Consider the following 18,081-nt stretch of genomic DNA (forward strand, 5'->3'; position numbering starts at 1 on the left):
CCAGAAATCACTCTGTATGATTTATTCTCATCTTACTCAAAAATTTAGTACAGAGTGAAAATGGGTAACAGATCAGCATTTCAATTTGCACCTATGCTTCATACTGTAGACGAAATGAAACTGCTAATTTCATACAAAATATATATTAAACTGTTGACAAACAGAATTACAAAAGCTTTTATGTACCGATTACTTCTTTTACATAGTACAACCCCATACTCTAAAACAATTATAAAGAAAGTCTAGTATCATTTATGTAGAAGGATCTAATATAAATAAATAAAACAAAAGGAGCTCCATCACATGTTTAATATTAAAGTTGTGCCAAAATGCACAAAGAAATTCATTTCCACAATATATATGTATATAGTGTCAGAAATTAAACATGACAATACTCTGCAATCAACATCAATTTACCTCCACTATCAATGGCAGTTTACAGGTTATTAGTTTAAAAACCTTAACCAATAGAATCTTTCCATAAACAGGTTAAAATAATTATCCTGTGCATTTAGAATCAGTAGAGCCTATTTCATTTGCAACACCAGAAATTCTTGAACTTTCTGATCCACAGAAATTTCCTGGTGTGTTTGTATAATAGAGCAGCTTAAATCTCAAATTTACAGCAGTGAAAGTGAAGCACAGGTACGAAGGATGCTTATCTTGGAACATTTAACATAAATAACTAAAATGTATAAACATAACGGTACGAAAAATTGTAAATAATCGTAGAATAAACATTTTCATTGTGTCCAATTCTCTGTTACAACCAAATGAAAACTCTTTGAGAAAGCACTTCAGGGTCTTAAGTCAGTACCTTGAGCATTTCATTTGTTCAGTGTAACTTGACAGTGAAGTCAACTCTGTGGTATTTACTAGAAATTTCTTATTCTTTGTCCACATGGCAGTCTTATTTTAAAGTTCCTCCACCAACCATGTTTTTAAAGACCTGACTAATGCACTCTTCCAATCAGTATAAAGGCATTCTTTATAATCACAAAAACTTTAACATTCACAAACATCAAAAACATGGTTCGGAGAGTTGGCCACCACATGCAGACGACAGTTCAGATAAAAACTATGTTACAATTGTTTCCTAGTAGTCATCAATGTCATATAGATCATCTTCCAACTCATCACACTGCATACTTTGGAAGTCTACCTTGTATCGAAGTAAACCTGTAACAATAAACAGTATTCATCTTTATGACATTCAAACAAAAGCTTCACCAGCACTCCAAGAAACAATTGTCATTTCTGTCTTACATAGCTTGCATTTTAGGTTACACTTTCAAAGTCATAAAATGAATCTCAATTGACATAATGGGCTTTCGAGCTGCCTACTGAAACAATATCATCACACTAATATCCCGTTTTCTTCATTTTAAGGTAAGGTATGAAATAGTGGAGCATATTAAACTCACAGTGAAAACTATCAGATTAGAAGTCTGAGTTAGAGAACAGCTTTTTTTTGCTGTCATGACATCGGCTAATTTCCTTCTGAAATTTTAGATCCTTTCTACAATTAGAGTCCAAATGATGAATTTCACAAATAATTCACAGATGAGACTGTTCCACATAACAGCTTTCAAGTAACAGTTAACAGATATGATAGTAATTTTATTCCCTGAAACTTCCTTGAATAAACAAGTGTTGGGAATCGAAGGAGCAGGAAACATAGCAAACATATGGAGCATCTAACGCAGATTAATCGAATAAAAAAGTTAAGCAAGTTAAGACCCAGTGACTGCAAAACTCAAGTTGATTACATTTAGGAATAACGAAAGGGAAATTCACTGCACGCACAAATGTGTTAATACTGGGTGAGTCTACAGGACACAGAATTCTGGCAAGAAAACAGCCCCAGATCACAAATAATGGCATTGGAAGCAGGGAACTCAACAGATGGCACTATGGACATGATAAAAAATCTTGAGAAATTTATACAGACACAAAAGCATCAACATGTCACACCTACTTTACATGAACAATACAGAATTGGACTATATGGATATTTATAGTGGACAAAAAAGATGACAAAAAAATTTTACTCTACTTTAATAAATCTGTATAAATCTTGCCCCAAATTTTGTATCCCATAAATCACTGAAATTTTCTAAGCAGTGGTAGCAGAAGACAAACAAAAGAAAATGTGCAGAGAATTTGGTATCCTTACTGTGATTTACAATGTTTAACTACAAGAGGAGAAACTGTTAGATAAAAGTAGTTGATATTCAAAAAACTACGACAAACTTACCCCTATATCAGTTTAGTGTTTTATCTGGCTTTAGTTTTGGAAATGGAACCATTACAACAGACTTCTCCAACATATTGTAAATATGGCTTTTGACAGAGACCACCAGGGGGCAGAACTTTAGCCTACTTAATATCAAAACAATAATATTCTGTGATAAAAATGAGGATTAATCTATTTTAAGTACTGTACTTTCCCAAAGGTTAGGCAAGTGGACCCTGCTACAATGCTGTGTAGCCTTTCAAATTGTTGCATGTTTTTTTGCTTCTAACTCATCTGACACCACAGTTATAGGGTACTACTGTATTGTTTGTATTGAATAAATTAACAGAGCCACTCTTCGACAAATGATACTTAGAGAAGCCCTTTGCCAGGATTGGTAGCAACTAAAACTACTGCTTTATATTTCTGGCATTAACATTTACAAGGAAAAGGTTTGCCCATTACTGGGCCAATATTGCAGGAAAAAGAACTGCAATTTCAGCAGTAAATGGAAAAAGATTCAGAATTTATCGCCAGTGATGGATGGTCAGATCAGGGGAAAAACGAATCGGTATTCTACCACCATTAATGGAGAGAATTTATCAACTGATGAAGAGGTTGTGCCATTGTTTAAAGACATTAAGTTAACTGACAAGGAGGGAATTTCTGGTGGACAGTTGTAGAACTGCAACAGAAGTGATTTAAATTACAAAATATTCCCAACGAAAATGACTGCTTAAAAATGGAAGCTGTGGTACCTGGATACAAGAAAAAGCATTTAGTTACTGTACTATACCAGCTTGCAGTGATTTATCTGACAAAATTTTAAGATTACATTAATAGAGAAATTGTGGAAACCTAGATCTTTCAAAAACCTAAAAAACAATCATTACTCCTACATTATACTCAAAAAAAGCATGGATGAATTCAGAAATTCTTTGAAAGCTGGTTCCAAAATGAATTTGTACTAGCTGTAGAGATATTTGAAAGACAATTTACTGCGGCAAGCTCTACTGTTGCTTTTAACATGCCTTCACATCATGCCAGTAATAAAGTCACAGATGGAGATATCAAAGCATTATTTTTACCACCAAATATGACAGCTCTTTGTCAGTTGATGGACCATGGCATACTTGTAATGTTAAAGAATAAGTATTGCCATCACCATCTCAGTTTGTCAATATCAGCAACTGATCATAAGACTGTAACCATAATGAAGAGGATTGATTTGCTAGATGTCATAAGGTGGTTGGCCGAAGCAAGGGAAGATACTAACGCATCACTAGTAAGGTCTTTGAGAATCCTTATAGGCAGTGATGATGAACATTATAACTTCGAATCCATGTGTGAAACTGAAGACAAAGATGAAAACGATACCATTTTGTTGCTCAAATACGTACTGTGCTTTGACCATGTCGATGCAGAGGAAGTCACAGAATAGATGACAAAATGAACAAGTTAGTGAACTAACTGACAACAATACTATGGAAATCGTGATGCAGGGGGAAGTAACACAAAAGGAGAGGAGGAGGAGGAAACAGATTTAGATGACATGAGAGATTTGGATGGCATGAGAAATCTCATCCCACATTCAAAAGGGTTCAGGATGACAGGCAGTGCTGCTGTGCACTATTGAGCACGAGGAAGCAATACCAACTGGTATCATCTATTTACATAAGTGGAGCAATATTTCAGAATGAAAGAGCACTAAATGAGGGGAAATGGTCATCTATCAAAGACACTCTTTAAAACTTCAAACCTGTACATTTCATCCTTTTTGTTTGGCCTGGCTTTTCACATGTGTGATCATACATTCAAGCTTTATAAGCACATCAGTTTGTTTCCCACAATCATTTTTTAGGGATGCAGCTTTTACTTCAACACTTTTAAATAACATGTATTACAGGAGAAGTCAGAAATGTTAATAAAATTGGGTTTTGGTATTAAAAAGGTGTTTTGAATGGTACAGATGGAGTCAAAACAGAGAAAAGTTATAAAACTTCAGCCTATTTTGCTTTATCTTCTGTCACATTATGCTGGATAATCTAATTTGAGGTATAAGCATTTTCTCGGTGCATGCACATTTTCACTTTTTGTCTTCTGCTTCAACTGATATCAACAATTTCAATAATTTTTCTGCTTCAACTGATATCAAAATAATTTCAATAATTTTTGTTTTTTCTACATGATGCAACATTCTGAATCAGATTAAAATTGTGTTTGATTTGAAATTTCATAAATTATTCACTGTAAATATTTACACACACACACACACACACACACACACACACACACACACACACACACACACACACACACACACACATTTACATCAGATTTTCTCACAGTATTACACCCAGAGAGGAAATCTTATTTCTGGATTCTGCTATTTCGGAAAGTCCAGCAAGTGACACAAGATGTAATGAACAGGCTACATTAGAAAAATCAATCGCATGCACAGGTCACATGTCTTAACTGAAGACCAAAGAGGAATATATATGAAATATTCTGCAACTGGATACAGTCAGGATTACGCTTGGATGAGTAAGTGTATGACAAAGACCTATTCTTCAAGAACACTCACAAACTTTTACAAAAGATTTTTCACAGAAATAATTTTGAAAGTGATACAACATGAAAGTTTTATTCACAAAAACATGCTCAAAATATCTGATACCAAAGAAAACAAATCTATGGGATTCTTCAAACTGGCTCAGCAGAAAAGCTGTAAATTTAACAGCTTTTACCATCACAGTTAACAGAAAAATTGCTCGTAACTGGTGCTACCCTGAAGATTGAATGCAGCTGACATTTCTACTTAAACATGACTAGTAAATTAGTGTATGTCATTTCACAAAACAAAAACCATCATAAACTAAATTTAGCATCAAGAGCAACGAACATTTAGAAAGGGTAATATTCTCAATTGCAACATCACATTCTGAACTTAAGACTTTCAGCTCAGACATGGCAACTGTCACACAGTAATGAAAACATGGAAAATAATATTTTTAACAAAAACTTTGGTATTTATGACATAATTAAAAATATTTTACACAATTCTTCATTGTCTTCATAATGTAAAGAAAGAGTCCTGGTTCTCAGAAAGTGACAAAATAATTGAAAGAAGCTATTTAGACAAAAACTAAAGAAAGTAAACTCACCTGTTTTGTGGGCACTTATATGAGCAAGCTGAATAATAAAAATTAAATTTTAATACTGTATAAATGTTACACACACACACACACACACACACACACACACACACACACACTTCGCACTACATCCACACATGCATAAAATTAAATTATGTCTAAGAAATGTCATTAAACACAAATTTTTCAAGTACGCATTATAAAGAAAGTACAAAGCTGATAGTTAAAACCTTGGAAATTCTCCACGCGAGTACAATAAAACTGACTTTCCTATTTTCTCAAACAACATACCAAAAACATCAGTAAATTGCCTCTGAAAAATACAATAAATTTCAGTTCATAATGACAATAACCATACCATTTTCTCTTTAAAAACTTATAAACTGCAGTTTTTATCTATTAAGAAATTTCAAAGTACAAGGAGTAACACACCAATGCAAAATGATAAATTTCTTTATAACTTCTGTCTATCTTTATAATGTTCGCTAACTGTTTACTACAACTGACAACGAAACAATAAGTAAGGTATTAGAACCAATTACAAATAATAGCATTCAAATAGCCAAACATTTGTGTGTATTGCAGAAAGGGGGCTTTGTAAACCAAGAAAACCATTTTTTTCAATAATTTAGGCACATAACATTCCAGCTGGACACAAAATGCTGGTATTGCAGTTTGGCAGGTGAACTAGGATGGGTAGCTGTGTTAGACACATGAAACTTTCCTAGCCTCCCAAAACCTGAAACACCTTGTCTAGTTCACATTCACTGGTAGCTCCATAGTATTGCCCCAGGGCCAAGATACCCTAGTGCCATTCCTCCACAACCTCAACACTTCTCCCCGTATGCCTTACTTGGTCCTCTTCAACCTGTATATGATGGCACCATGCACATGTCTCTGTATACGAAACCTACCAATACCCAGCAGTACCTGCATTTTGGTAGCTGCCTCCCTTTGCACATTAAAAAATTAATCCCTTTTAGCCCACCACTTGTTGACAGTATCTGCATGCTGAAGGTCTCAAAGGCCTATCCCTCAAACCTAGTGCCCAGATTTCTTGCACACTCCTAACTGCACCACCACAGCCACCACTCTCCAAAAAAAAAAAAAAACAACAAAGGAGCCCCCTCCCACTTATCACCCAGTACAAACAATGACTGGAGCAACTTCACCACGTCCTTTGGCAAGGCATCGACTTACTGAACATGCTGACCAGAAATGAGTAGACCACATCCACAATCCTTTCCACCCCACCTAAAATAGTGTTCTGATGTCTACCCACCCTACAGAACATTCTGGTCCACCCATATGCCACTTCCACAAGCAACCCCTTGCCACATGTGAAAGACCCAAATGCAAGACCTTCCAGATTCACCCAGCCAACACATACTAACTCCAGTCCAGTCACAGGTTTATCCTATCCCATCATAGGCAGGGCCACCTATGAATTCAGTCATATTGTACCAGCTCCGTTGCAATCTCAGCACGGCACATTTTACGTGGGCGTAACCACCAACCACAATGCATGGCTACTGTCAAACTGTGGCCAAAAAGTTGACCTCCCAGTGGCACAACAGGCTCTGCTGACATGACAGCTTCACAACCAGTGGTGTCTTGGATCCTCCCCGTCCCCCTCTTCACCAGATTTTCTGAACTATAGAGATGGGAGTTATCCTATCCACACACCTGCTGCCTCTGCATCCTGTTCTACCTTGCACACCACCTGCCTCCCTCCGAGCCTTCAGCCACCTCCTTTTAACACCCCCCACTGATTCCTTCTCCTTCTAATCTCCTCACCCAACAACCCTCAGCCCCCAGTCCACACGTGCTGTCCTGTTATCGCAGCACAGTGTGTTTAAGCACCTTTTCATTCTTTTTTGTCAGGTGAGGTGATTAGAGGGAGAAGGAATCAGTAAGAGGGGGGGGGGGGGGGGGCGGCAACACCCCCTACTGATTCCTTCTCCCTCTAATCACCTCACCTAAATACCCCCCCCTCCCCTGCCTGTCCCCACCTGCTCTCCTGTCAGTGTGTTTAAGCACCTTTTCATCTTTCGTGCATCAGACAACAAGTGGACTCCTTACACCTAAATTATTTATGCAGTTTGTCAAATAGTGGAATCAAGGACCTATCACTGATAGTGCAACAGCAGCCATCACATCTGAACCCCAACTGTGTTACAGAGAATGCTATCCTACTCTGGCTACAGAAAGTGCTCTGATCTAGTTAACAACCGTCAATCAGTAGCTAGCAAGCATTATAACCAAAATAAATCCGTTTTTTTAACTATCTTGCAGTAATCCATTTGTTAACTTTCAAAACAATTGCACTACCTTATGTATAGATCAAGTGTGTAGTTGCAATACATCCACTTCACCTGTTCACTGTGACTCAAGTAAAAGAAAACTGTCTTAAACCAATAATGTGTAAGTTTGGTTTGAAAACTTATGCTTTACTAGTCATGTTCCTATTACGGTGCTATTTTGTCACTTTTTCACGTTAGCAAGTATATGATGTGAAGCAAGCGGCACAAGAAGACCATGTATGAGACCCAACACAGAATTTAACCCCAGAATTTTGGAATTTTAAGCCAGTAACTACCCTTTAGTCACCGACCCATCCTCAGTGGCTAATGCCTTACTCCATGGCAAAGACAGCTAATTCATCCCATAAACATTGCAGCTAGAAAGACTTAGTTATATTTAATAATATGATTTCACAAAAAGTCAAATGCTTTTTTTCTGTTAGAACTGATTATATTTGTTGGAAACAATTAAGACATGCGGAGGCATTACAATAACGTTCTTGCTTTACTTCATAGAAAATGAAAAACACAACAAAGCAATACAACAACAAAATAATTTACATGTTATGTGATGAAAAGGTGTACAAAAACCCAACTTTACGTAATATCCATCATGTTACTGGATCCCAAACAAAAAAGTTTCTGCACCTACCCTTCAGCTGGATGATAAACGAGGGAAGCCACAAAGTGGTATGGATCAAGGCAGTGCTGTCGCAGTGAACATCTGAAGTAAAATTTTATCACCTCACAGAATTCCAGGTTACACACATTTGAGTACATTAATGATATTGTATGAAGATCCTACTTGAAGACTGTTTAAGAGTGCACAAAATAGTGGCCATACAACTCTGGACTGAGCAGCAACAGTTTGTTCTGCAGTGGAGCAAAAATTTAGAACAAGGAATCTACAGTATGGATAGTGAAAAGAAGCTGCATCATTTTGTATAATTGGTGTTAGAGATTAAATGATAAAGCCATTTCTAGACTTTACAATCAGCAACCCCTCCCCCCCCCCCCCTCCCCCCTCTCTCTCTCTCTCTCTCTCTCTCTCTCTCTCTCTCTCTCTCTCTCTCTCTCTCTCTCTCTCTCTCTCACACACCACTGTGAACTTATAATTCCACCATGCATGAAATTAGCATCAATTTGAAGTTGATATCCAAAGCCCCTGCATCATGGGAAAGGTGTGGAGGGGGGGGGGGGGGGGGGGGGGCAAGGTGCTGAGCTACATAGCAATCATACATTTAGTTGCCAGCAGAAATACCTGTTCAGGGTAGGTAGTCACTGCACGTGTGTTTCACAAACATGGCAACAATTTTACAGCTGCACAACGAGAGTTTCGGCAACACTAACCAGATCCTAAATTTGTAAAAGGATTGTTTGTTAAAGCACTGAAGATGCGAACTTCATTTAAAATTTCTGGATATGTTATGAAGCCAATTTTCACTTAAGTGTTTTGTCAATAATCAACTTCATAGGAACCGTTACACAATATCAGAGTTACTGAATGATGTTCATTTCCAGGCCGTGGAGTGACAAGTCGTCTTTTAAGTACGAATGAGGTGCAGACGTCACTGTGACAGCTGATCACGATGTTGACACCTTAGCAACTCCTGGTTTCAACAAGACAGATCCACCTCACACACTGCCAGACAGTCTATGGTAGCAGTGAAACATTTGGGCAACTGGGCCAGTCTTTCAATCAGACTTCTTTTTATGGAGAAGTCTGGTGAGCATCATACATCAGATTACACCAAAACACTGGCTTACCTCAAACTACAGACGAAATTGGAAATTGTCAAAGTCCCTGGGGAACACAGTGCCGCACTTAGCACAACCCACTACAATGACTTACTGGCTGTGTGCGCAAAATGGTCAGCATCTGACTGACGCAATTTTTAAAATGTGGTTTCCAGTCCTGAACAACATTTTGAATCTTGGATGAAGTTTAGTAATACTCCATTTCTGTAATTATTTCAAATTTTTTTGTTTCTCTGCAGCACCTTATATAATGTTCAGAATGATAACTACATCTGCACAGAACAACTCAGTGATGACAGTTGACGACCTGTATTCTTAGCAGTTACATTATGATTTACTCCTTGCTTCTATTATTACCACAGGCACAGATTTTCTACAGGATCACAACAGCTGGTGTTCTTATGTGGCATTGTTTGATGAAGAAGAAGAAGCATATTGAAATTATTATAAGACAGAACAAACAAATTTAACAAATATTGAGTTCAAGGAGGACACTTAAGAATTACATAACTTTGAATCCCACATTTATTTTACAATACCCAGTAGAATCAATCTTTTGTTTGCACATTCTGTGTGATATCTGAACAATAAATGCAAAACACAGTTGTGCATGACAATTGTTGACTAAGCAAGTGCACAATACTGACCCCAAAACAGGCAAACAAACAACAACGCAACTTAATGACATCAAATTTTAAAATTCCACATGTCTACTTTTGTGCACTGTCTAGACAGAAAATGTGAAAAAGAATAAGACGTATGTGATATTGTAATTTTAAATGAAAGTGGGATATGCTATTACTAGCTGAGCAACTGGGGAGGGAGAGAGAGGGGGGGGGGGGGGGGAGGGGGGGGGCACAGCTGGCACAGCTCACCAGCCTCTTGAGGTTATCACCTTAATGTCCTTCAGGCCTGAAAATCATGTTAAGCATCACAATGAAAAACTCAGGAATTTAACAGTTGTGCTCACAAGCACAACAATAGCAGGTTGAAAGACATGCCTTTTACGATAAGAGGTTAAATCCAATATTTTCGTCTTAATTCTCAGTCCCTGAAGACTGACGGCTGCTGGCATTCCGTAATTGCTAAACTGAAGGGGGAAGGGAGTGAACTATTTAGTCTGTATCTTTCAATCTTATCACAACAGTAAAAAGAGACGGGCTTGAAATACTTTCCAGAGTAAACCCATTCTTCAAGACAAATTTATTTGAGAGGAAGAGCCACTGTGAAGAAAAAGTGAAGAATGTTAACAGCAACAACTTCTGCTAAAAAGTTAGTTTAGAGTGTAATGTTTTTAGGCAGTGGTAGAACATTTGCAAATATCTTTTAGATATTATGGGGTGTTGCTTAGAAAACTTTTGTACATTGCCATTTCCACCCTTGGTAACATAATCCAAAAGGATTTTAAGAACCAACACAAAATTACTATTCATCATTTATTCAATTGTGTTTGATGAACAGCTTGGCTAGATAACTCTACAAAAACAATTTTAACCCTTTCACAGGCACATTTTTGCTAGTGACTCAGGTCAGGTTAGCTTTTTTTTAACCATATTCGAGTTGTAATCAATTTACTTTTTTTGTAATTTTGTTTTTGTGATGCAGGTGACCAAAACCTATTGTAGGAAGTATTCTTCCCACTGCCATTCTGTGATCTGTTACAGATTGTCGTTACACAAACCTTCAAAATTCTGTTTACAACACTAAACATCCACATGCTATGCCGCAGATTTGAAAATTGTGTGATTTCCATTAATTTCCCTTAGTATGCCAAGGTACAACAAATCACTGTAGAATGTAATGTAGAAACAAATCAATGTGTTCCAACTTCATAAGTGACATTAGTAATTAACTCACAACAAACCAAAACTGACTGCCGTACCAGTTTTCATACACCTTGCACAGCGTTCTACCCCAAAATGTCAAGCACATCTTGAGGAGATACGTCATCTTCCCATGAGCATAACAAAACAATTTGGCTGGAAGTACACTTCCCACAGCCCACAAAAAGAAATATTAATTTTGTTGTTAAGTATATGTCCTATGTCTCAGGGAATAACTACTTTGCCTTTAAACTTCCCAATGGCCTTGTTATTTGGTGGTATGAATATTTTCAAAAACATCAAATGCACAAGAGACATTTGGTGACAGAATTTTTATCCCAGAATGAAATTTTCACTCTGCAGAGGAATGTGTGCTGATATGAAACTTCCTGATAGATTAAAACTATGCATCGGGCCGAGATTGGAAATCGGCAAGCTTTGCCTTTCCGTTCTATCAACTCAAAGACCGAAGCATGACGACTCAGGATTCCTCACAGCTTTATTTCTGCCAGTACCAGAAGTTCGGTAGGCAGGCGATGAGGTACCAGTGCAAGTAAAGTTTTGAGGATGAGTCTCGAGTCATGCTTGGTATCTCAGTTGATGAGCACTTTCAAGCAACAGGCAGAGGTCCCGAGTTCAAGCAACAATGTGGCGCAGGTTTAATCCGCCAGGAAGTTTCAAAATCTATGTCACAACAAATGAACTACAGCTGGTGAAACCAACAACCATTAGATGTGAGGAGCATACAGAGATTTGAAGAACTTTACCACTGTCAGTAAAGGGATCAAAAATGGTCTTTGCACACACTAAAAGAGATTCAGAGCAAATTTTGTAGACTATGTTGAAAATAGATCTTTTAAAACTACATTGTATCTTATATATTATTGTCAGTCAAGTGAAATTTTTATGGCTATATTCCTGGTTTAAAACCTGATTAAAATTTCTTCAAGTTTTAACATCTTGGAAGAATAATCTGAATGAATTTTAATTCACATGTTTTTTAGGAAAGCATACCAATGACATGTAATTACTTAGGAAGTAATACATAAAATGCAAACAATGCACACCAAACCCTAGGAACACCAACTCTTGAGAGACAGAAGAGCTCCATGTTCAACTATTTAAGAAGTTTCAAATGATGATGAAATAATGGGGTAGGGGGAGGGGGTGTTCAATTTCAAAATGTCTGCATTTGAGGCAGTTCAAAAGGGGCGATTTCAAGAACAGAATTTGCCTGTGATTCCATAACATTTCAATCCACACTGCTCTGACAGTGGTGAACAACTGGATACAAGAGGATCATATGGGGCAAAAGAGTGACTACTGAGGCAAGCAATGCAACCAGAGCACAGTGTGACAACTGCTTTGTGTGCAGCAGCATGAAGTACCATAGTACTCTGACATTCCTGCCAGCTTGATGCTGAAGCAATGTGTGTAGATCTCTCTGCGTCAACAATTCTGCACTGTAGTTTACACACACGCGCGCGCGCGCACACACACACACACACACACACACACACACACACACACAAAAGCTTTCACTGGTTTCCATGTTCTGAGCCTGCAGGACCTTAGACTGAATTGAACAATGTCACTGGCCTACTGAGAAGCAAAACATACAATCTGAGAAAATGTATTTAGACAGCTGTTAATGCACATTAATAAAGGGTCACCTGTATGACATGTTTAACTATGCTGTGGACACTTTCAGTGTGGTGTCTGAATGTATATGGAGGAACAGCAGACCCTTCTTCTGCAAAAGTCGAAACCAGAGATGGGAACAATGTTGGATGCTGGGGCCTGGAACAAAGTTGACATTCTAAATCATCCCAAAGATGTTAGACAGGATTAAAGTCAGAGTCCTGGCAGGTCAATCCATTTCAGGAATGCTACTGTCCACAAACTATCGTCTCAGTGATGCCATTTAATTACAAATTGTGTTTTATGCTGACATGAACAATCACTGTCTACGAGTTGTTTCTCAACTGTACACAGAACATAATGCTGTAATACACGTTTACATCCTACTGCATTTGTGTTTCTCGTGAGTGCAAAACAGGAACCACATATTAACCATCTGCAACACCCCCACATTGCAACACCACTCTCTTCGTACTTCACTGTTGGCACTGCACATGATAGCAGGGGAATTTCTTCAGGCATTTGCCAAACCCTAATCTCTCCATCAGATTGCCCCAGGGTAAAGCACCATTGATCGCTCCAAGAACAGTCATCCACTGTCTAATGACATTGCTCTTCACATAACCTTAAGTGCAACTTTTAGCACTGACTAGAGAAATGTGTCACTCATGAGAAGCTGCTCGACCACTGTACCCCATTCGTAACTCCAAATTCACAGTCATTGTGTTAACTGGATTACTGGTAGCACTTTGAAACTTGTGCAATTCCTTCTGCTGATTAATGCAATCTTTTACAACCACCCCCTGTAATGTTCAATGGTCCTTGACCGTCTGTCAGCACATGAGGTCTGCCTGCTCATGGTTTAGGTGTTATGTCCTTTGCATTTACTTCTAATGACCACATCACAAACAGAAGACTTGGGCAGCTTTAGAAGGTTGAAATGTCCCTGATGGATTTTTGCTCCTAAGACAACTGATGACTCCTCCACATTCGAACTCCCTGAGCTCTCCTCCTCCTCTATTAACAATACAGTACTTCCCACCACCTTTTATACAGGGCAGTTCCCCTTGTGGCACTACACATCCTTCGGACAACGCATCATTCCGTATTTCAGATGGCTAGCACCCAGGGGAATATGCAAGCATGTTGAGAAAAATTGTCCGTACCATGGTGTCCTACAGCCTCACCTGACATGTTGCTCATCAGAAACATTTGAAACCAGGTTGATCAGCAACTTCGTCATGGTCTTCCAGCAACATTGTTTACTTTTACACACAAATGAATCACAGGGAGTGGCATTCCCTATAAACAAACACTGTCCGAATAGGCTTCGAAGGTCCAACAGTACCGGGTGGCCACCATGTCATCCTCAGCCCTTAGGCGTCACTGGATGTGGATGCGGAGGGGCATGTGATTAGCACACTGCTCTCCCAGTTGTTTTCAGTTTTCGTGACCAGTGCCGCTACTTCCCAATGAAGCAGCTCCTTAATTGGCCTTAAGTGCCAAATTCACCCAGCTTGTCAACAGCACTCAGCAGACCGAGACAGTGAACCACCCAAGTGTGAGCCAAGCCCGACAGTGCTTAACTTCAGTGATCTGATGGGAACCGGTGTTACCACTGCGGCAAAGCTGTTGGATTTTCCCTATAAACATATCCCATGAAATTCAGAAACTGATGGAACACAGGGGATTCACACTGTAAAGATATCTTTGAAGCCAAATGTATAGTTCTGTAATCCCAATCATTCTTTTACTGTCATATATCTAAATTGTGGTATTAAGTCAGTTTACCTTAAATTACCCTCTGATACTCTTCGCTAACAGTAATTTTACTAATTTGTGAGTGGCATGTCATATGCATATGCTATTCTATCTCCAACTTTACTATAACAAGGGGACAGCTAGCTCACAAAGAAATCACAGTAGTCATTGCCAAGAACAGAACAAAACTCTCTTTTCTTCCTGACTAGAAAGAAAATTCCTTAGGTTCCTCTCTCCAATGAAGCCCTTCTTTTAAGTATCACTCAGTAATAGAAGTGTGTTTACAGAGTGTTGCACCCTGAACAATGAGATGCACAGTAACTGTGTCTATTGATAGAGTATTTTGGTATTACAGAAGATGTACCTACAGGAGAAGAGAAAGTTATTTATGAACAAATACAGCAACAGTTGACACAAGAGGATAGCAGAGGTTACTACACATAATAGATTAACAGGCATCAAGTGAAGAAACTGACAGTGAAATGGTAGTGTGGAATGAAGCTATTTCACCAATGGCTGATTTATAGGAAAGCTGCAGCTCATCTTGTGAGTCATCTCTTCTAAGAAAATGAAGTTTCCAGAACATATTTGGATCAAGCGTACAAGATATGGACAAAGAATAACCAATGGAAAAAGATGGAAATGTTGATCCTCCCTGTCTGCATTGTCTTGGACTAGCAGCTGACACAAAACCGTGCCTGAAAATTACAAGTGTTGTCACAGAAAAGAAACATAAAAGCAAGACCGTAACAAAAGTTTGAAAACATGCTAACTCAATGTCATTCGTCAAACCCAAAAATTCTGCAAGGTATTATAAATCGTGAATTATGCGAGAATTCTATAGCAAAGAGACAGGAAACCTCAATAAAACATGACCACACCTTGAGACTTTAGGCACTGAAAATGAAGATAACCCATCCCCACAATTCACTGCAGTTCAAAGCTTCCGCTTGTGGGTAACGAACTTAAATGTAAAAATAAAATCGTCTGTTACAAAATAGCCCACAAAGTTAGCAAGCTGTTGGCTGAAATGTATGCCGACATTCTAGATACAGCTTACCAGTTTGTGAGAGAAATCAGATCTCTCACCAAAGAAAAGCACCACCTGTCATCATATCAAACAATTAACGCTGACCAATCAAGGTTCGATAAAAAGTTACAATCTGGACAGACTCTTGCAGTGAAGGGAAGCAAGTACATCTTTTGGTGCAATTGGATTCATAGTGGCCCGCGGCGCACACACACACACACACACACACACACACACACACACACACACACACACACACACACCACACACCACACACCACACACGTGTACAATAATGCCTGGGATGATGAATGATACACTGCTACCCCATTTGCATGCCTGTATCTGGGCCCACCAGCAATTTTCCTGCAAATATTGATACAAATTTACCAAATATCAAAATACTTGCTACCAAATCTACTGTAAGGCGTACAACTTTGCTTACACCATCTTTTTCCCCAACATTTGGGGCTTAAATGAAACAAATTGATTATATGTGTATCATTCGAAGTATTTTCCACAGCTGGCCACTACTTTCTCCCACCTTTAGGGCAGTGTACGAATCCTGCGTCGAAAAAATTGTTTATCTTTTGACGCGATCCACGAATCAATCCAATTTATGACATCTTCACGAGGTTGGAAGTCTTGGTCAGCCAGGCCATGCGCCATTGAGCCAAACAGGTGCTAGAGGGAGCAATGTCTGGAGAATACGGTAGGTGGGGTAGGACTTCACATTTTAATGTTTCCAAGCACATTTTGACCTCTTTTGCAACATGGGGTCAAGCATTGTCGTGCTGCAAAATCACTTTATTGTGCCTCTCGCTCTACTGCAGCTGTTTTATCTTTTAATGCTCTGCTCGAACGCATTAATTGCATTCGATAACGAGCACCTGTGATTCTTTAGCTTTGTTTTAACACCTCGTAGTACACGACACTGAGCTGGTCCCACCAAATGCAGAGCATTATCTTTGAGCTGTAAATATTTGGTCTGCCTGTCAACATGGGTGCATGGCCGGGATATCCCCATGATTTTTTGCATATAGGGTTATCGTAATGAATCCATTTTTCGTCCCCAGTCACAATGTGATGCAGAAATCCCTTCAATTTTTGCCTCTGAGGCACCTGTTCACAAACACAGCTCACACGGGACCAAAGTTACTTCTTTCTGAATCGTGCCCATAGCCTTGAGACGTTTTGAAATGGCTTACTGTGTCGTGCCCACTAATCGTGCCAATTCTTCTTGAGTTTGATGTGAGTCTTCACTCAGCAATGTCTCCAATTTTGCATCTTTGAAAACATTCTCTCTTCCACCACTATGCCAGTCTACGACGTTAAAATCACCATTCTTGAAGCATTGAAACCACTCACGAAACTTACTATCACTAGTAGCGCCCTTACCGTATGTACTTGAGAGCATTCAATGAGGCTCAGCCACTGTTTTCTTCATATTGAAACAAAATATTAACACTTCCCACAAATGACAAGAATTAGGCTCCTAAACTAACATTTTCAATCAAGAACAGCTTTATGATGCAGACACATATTGAGTAATGTTTGAAGGAGGTTATGTTGACCAAGGTCCAAGTTAACTGCCTGACATCTGCAATCTGTTTCTATTGACCACTACTTATGGTTGTCGCCACCTATTGGCAAAAGGTGGAAGCAAAGTTTTACACCTTGTAGTATGGCGAAGAGGGATTTCAAAATCTTCCTCCTAGTAGTAGTAGTAGTAGTAGTAGTAGTAGTAGTAGTAGTAATGTGGAAACAAACACAAAAACACTCAAGCCCTTCTTTTGGTTGACTCCTGAACTACATAACTTTACAGTTTCTTAAGGCATTTAATGCATGAAGAAGCTGATTCCAGCATAGTGCAATGTGCCAACATTTTCTTCTTCCATTCGTGCAATAATTTTGTGAAGTTTATCACAGATACAACGACGGTATATTCTGACATTGACATTAATATGGCAGAGAGACCACTTCTTACACCTGCAATCATATTTCCAGTTTTCAGCAGCACGATTCTCCAACTTAATCAAATTAGTATTTTTTAAATGTTGCTACAACAAAGACTTTCCTGGTGTATTTCCAACAACCTTTGAGTACCGTTTCAAAGACAGATTAACAGGAGAGTGTTTCCATGAGAACTGTGACCAACATGCTTTCATCAAATGTGCACACTGAGTGAACTGTCTATGCACTGACCATGCTGTTATTGCTGACTCACATTTTTTTTGTCTCCAATAGAGAAGTAATCTTTGAGAGTTTCACTGCATATAATTGACTACTTTTCTCAATTCATTTGTGTAATAAATCATTCATACACACAGTATTCTCATGGTAAATTTAATGACATCTCTTGCTCTAATAGTCCA

General features: G+C 38.6%; 1 protein-coding gene across 3 annotated transcripts in view; it reads right to left on the reverse strand.

Moving 5' to 3' along the window:
* Positions 1 to 293: 293 nt before the first annotated feature.
* LOC124616756 (eukaryotic peptide chain release factor subunit 1) overlaps positions 294 to 18,081 on the reverse strand; it is a 49,232-nt gene continuing 31,444 nt past the window's right edge. For 2 of the 3 annotated variants that reach the window (XM_047145141.1, XM_047145151.1), the window contains one exon: positions 294 to 1,179. In XM_047145141.1, the coding sequence (XP_047001097.1) occupies positions 1,097 to 1,179 (83 nt within the window). In that variant the 3' untranslated portion in view covers positions 294 to 1,096. Of the gene's footprint in view, positions 1,180 to 5,400; positions 5,429 to 18,081 lie in introns of all 3 variants that reach the window. The other variant, XR_006979880.1, reaches the window with a different exon arrangement.

This window comes from Schistocerca americana, chromosome 1 (assembly GCF_021461395.2).
Source record: "Schistocerca americana isolate TAMUIC-IGC-003095 chromosome 1, iqSchAmer2.1, whole genome shotgun sequence".
In the NCBI taxonomy this organism is placed as follows: Eukaryota; Metazoa; Arthropoda; class Insecta; order Orthoptera; family Acrididae; genus Schistocerca; species Schistocerca americana.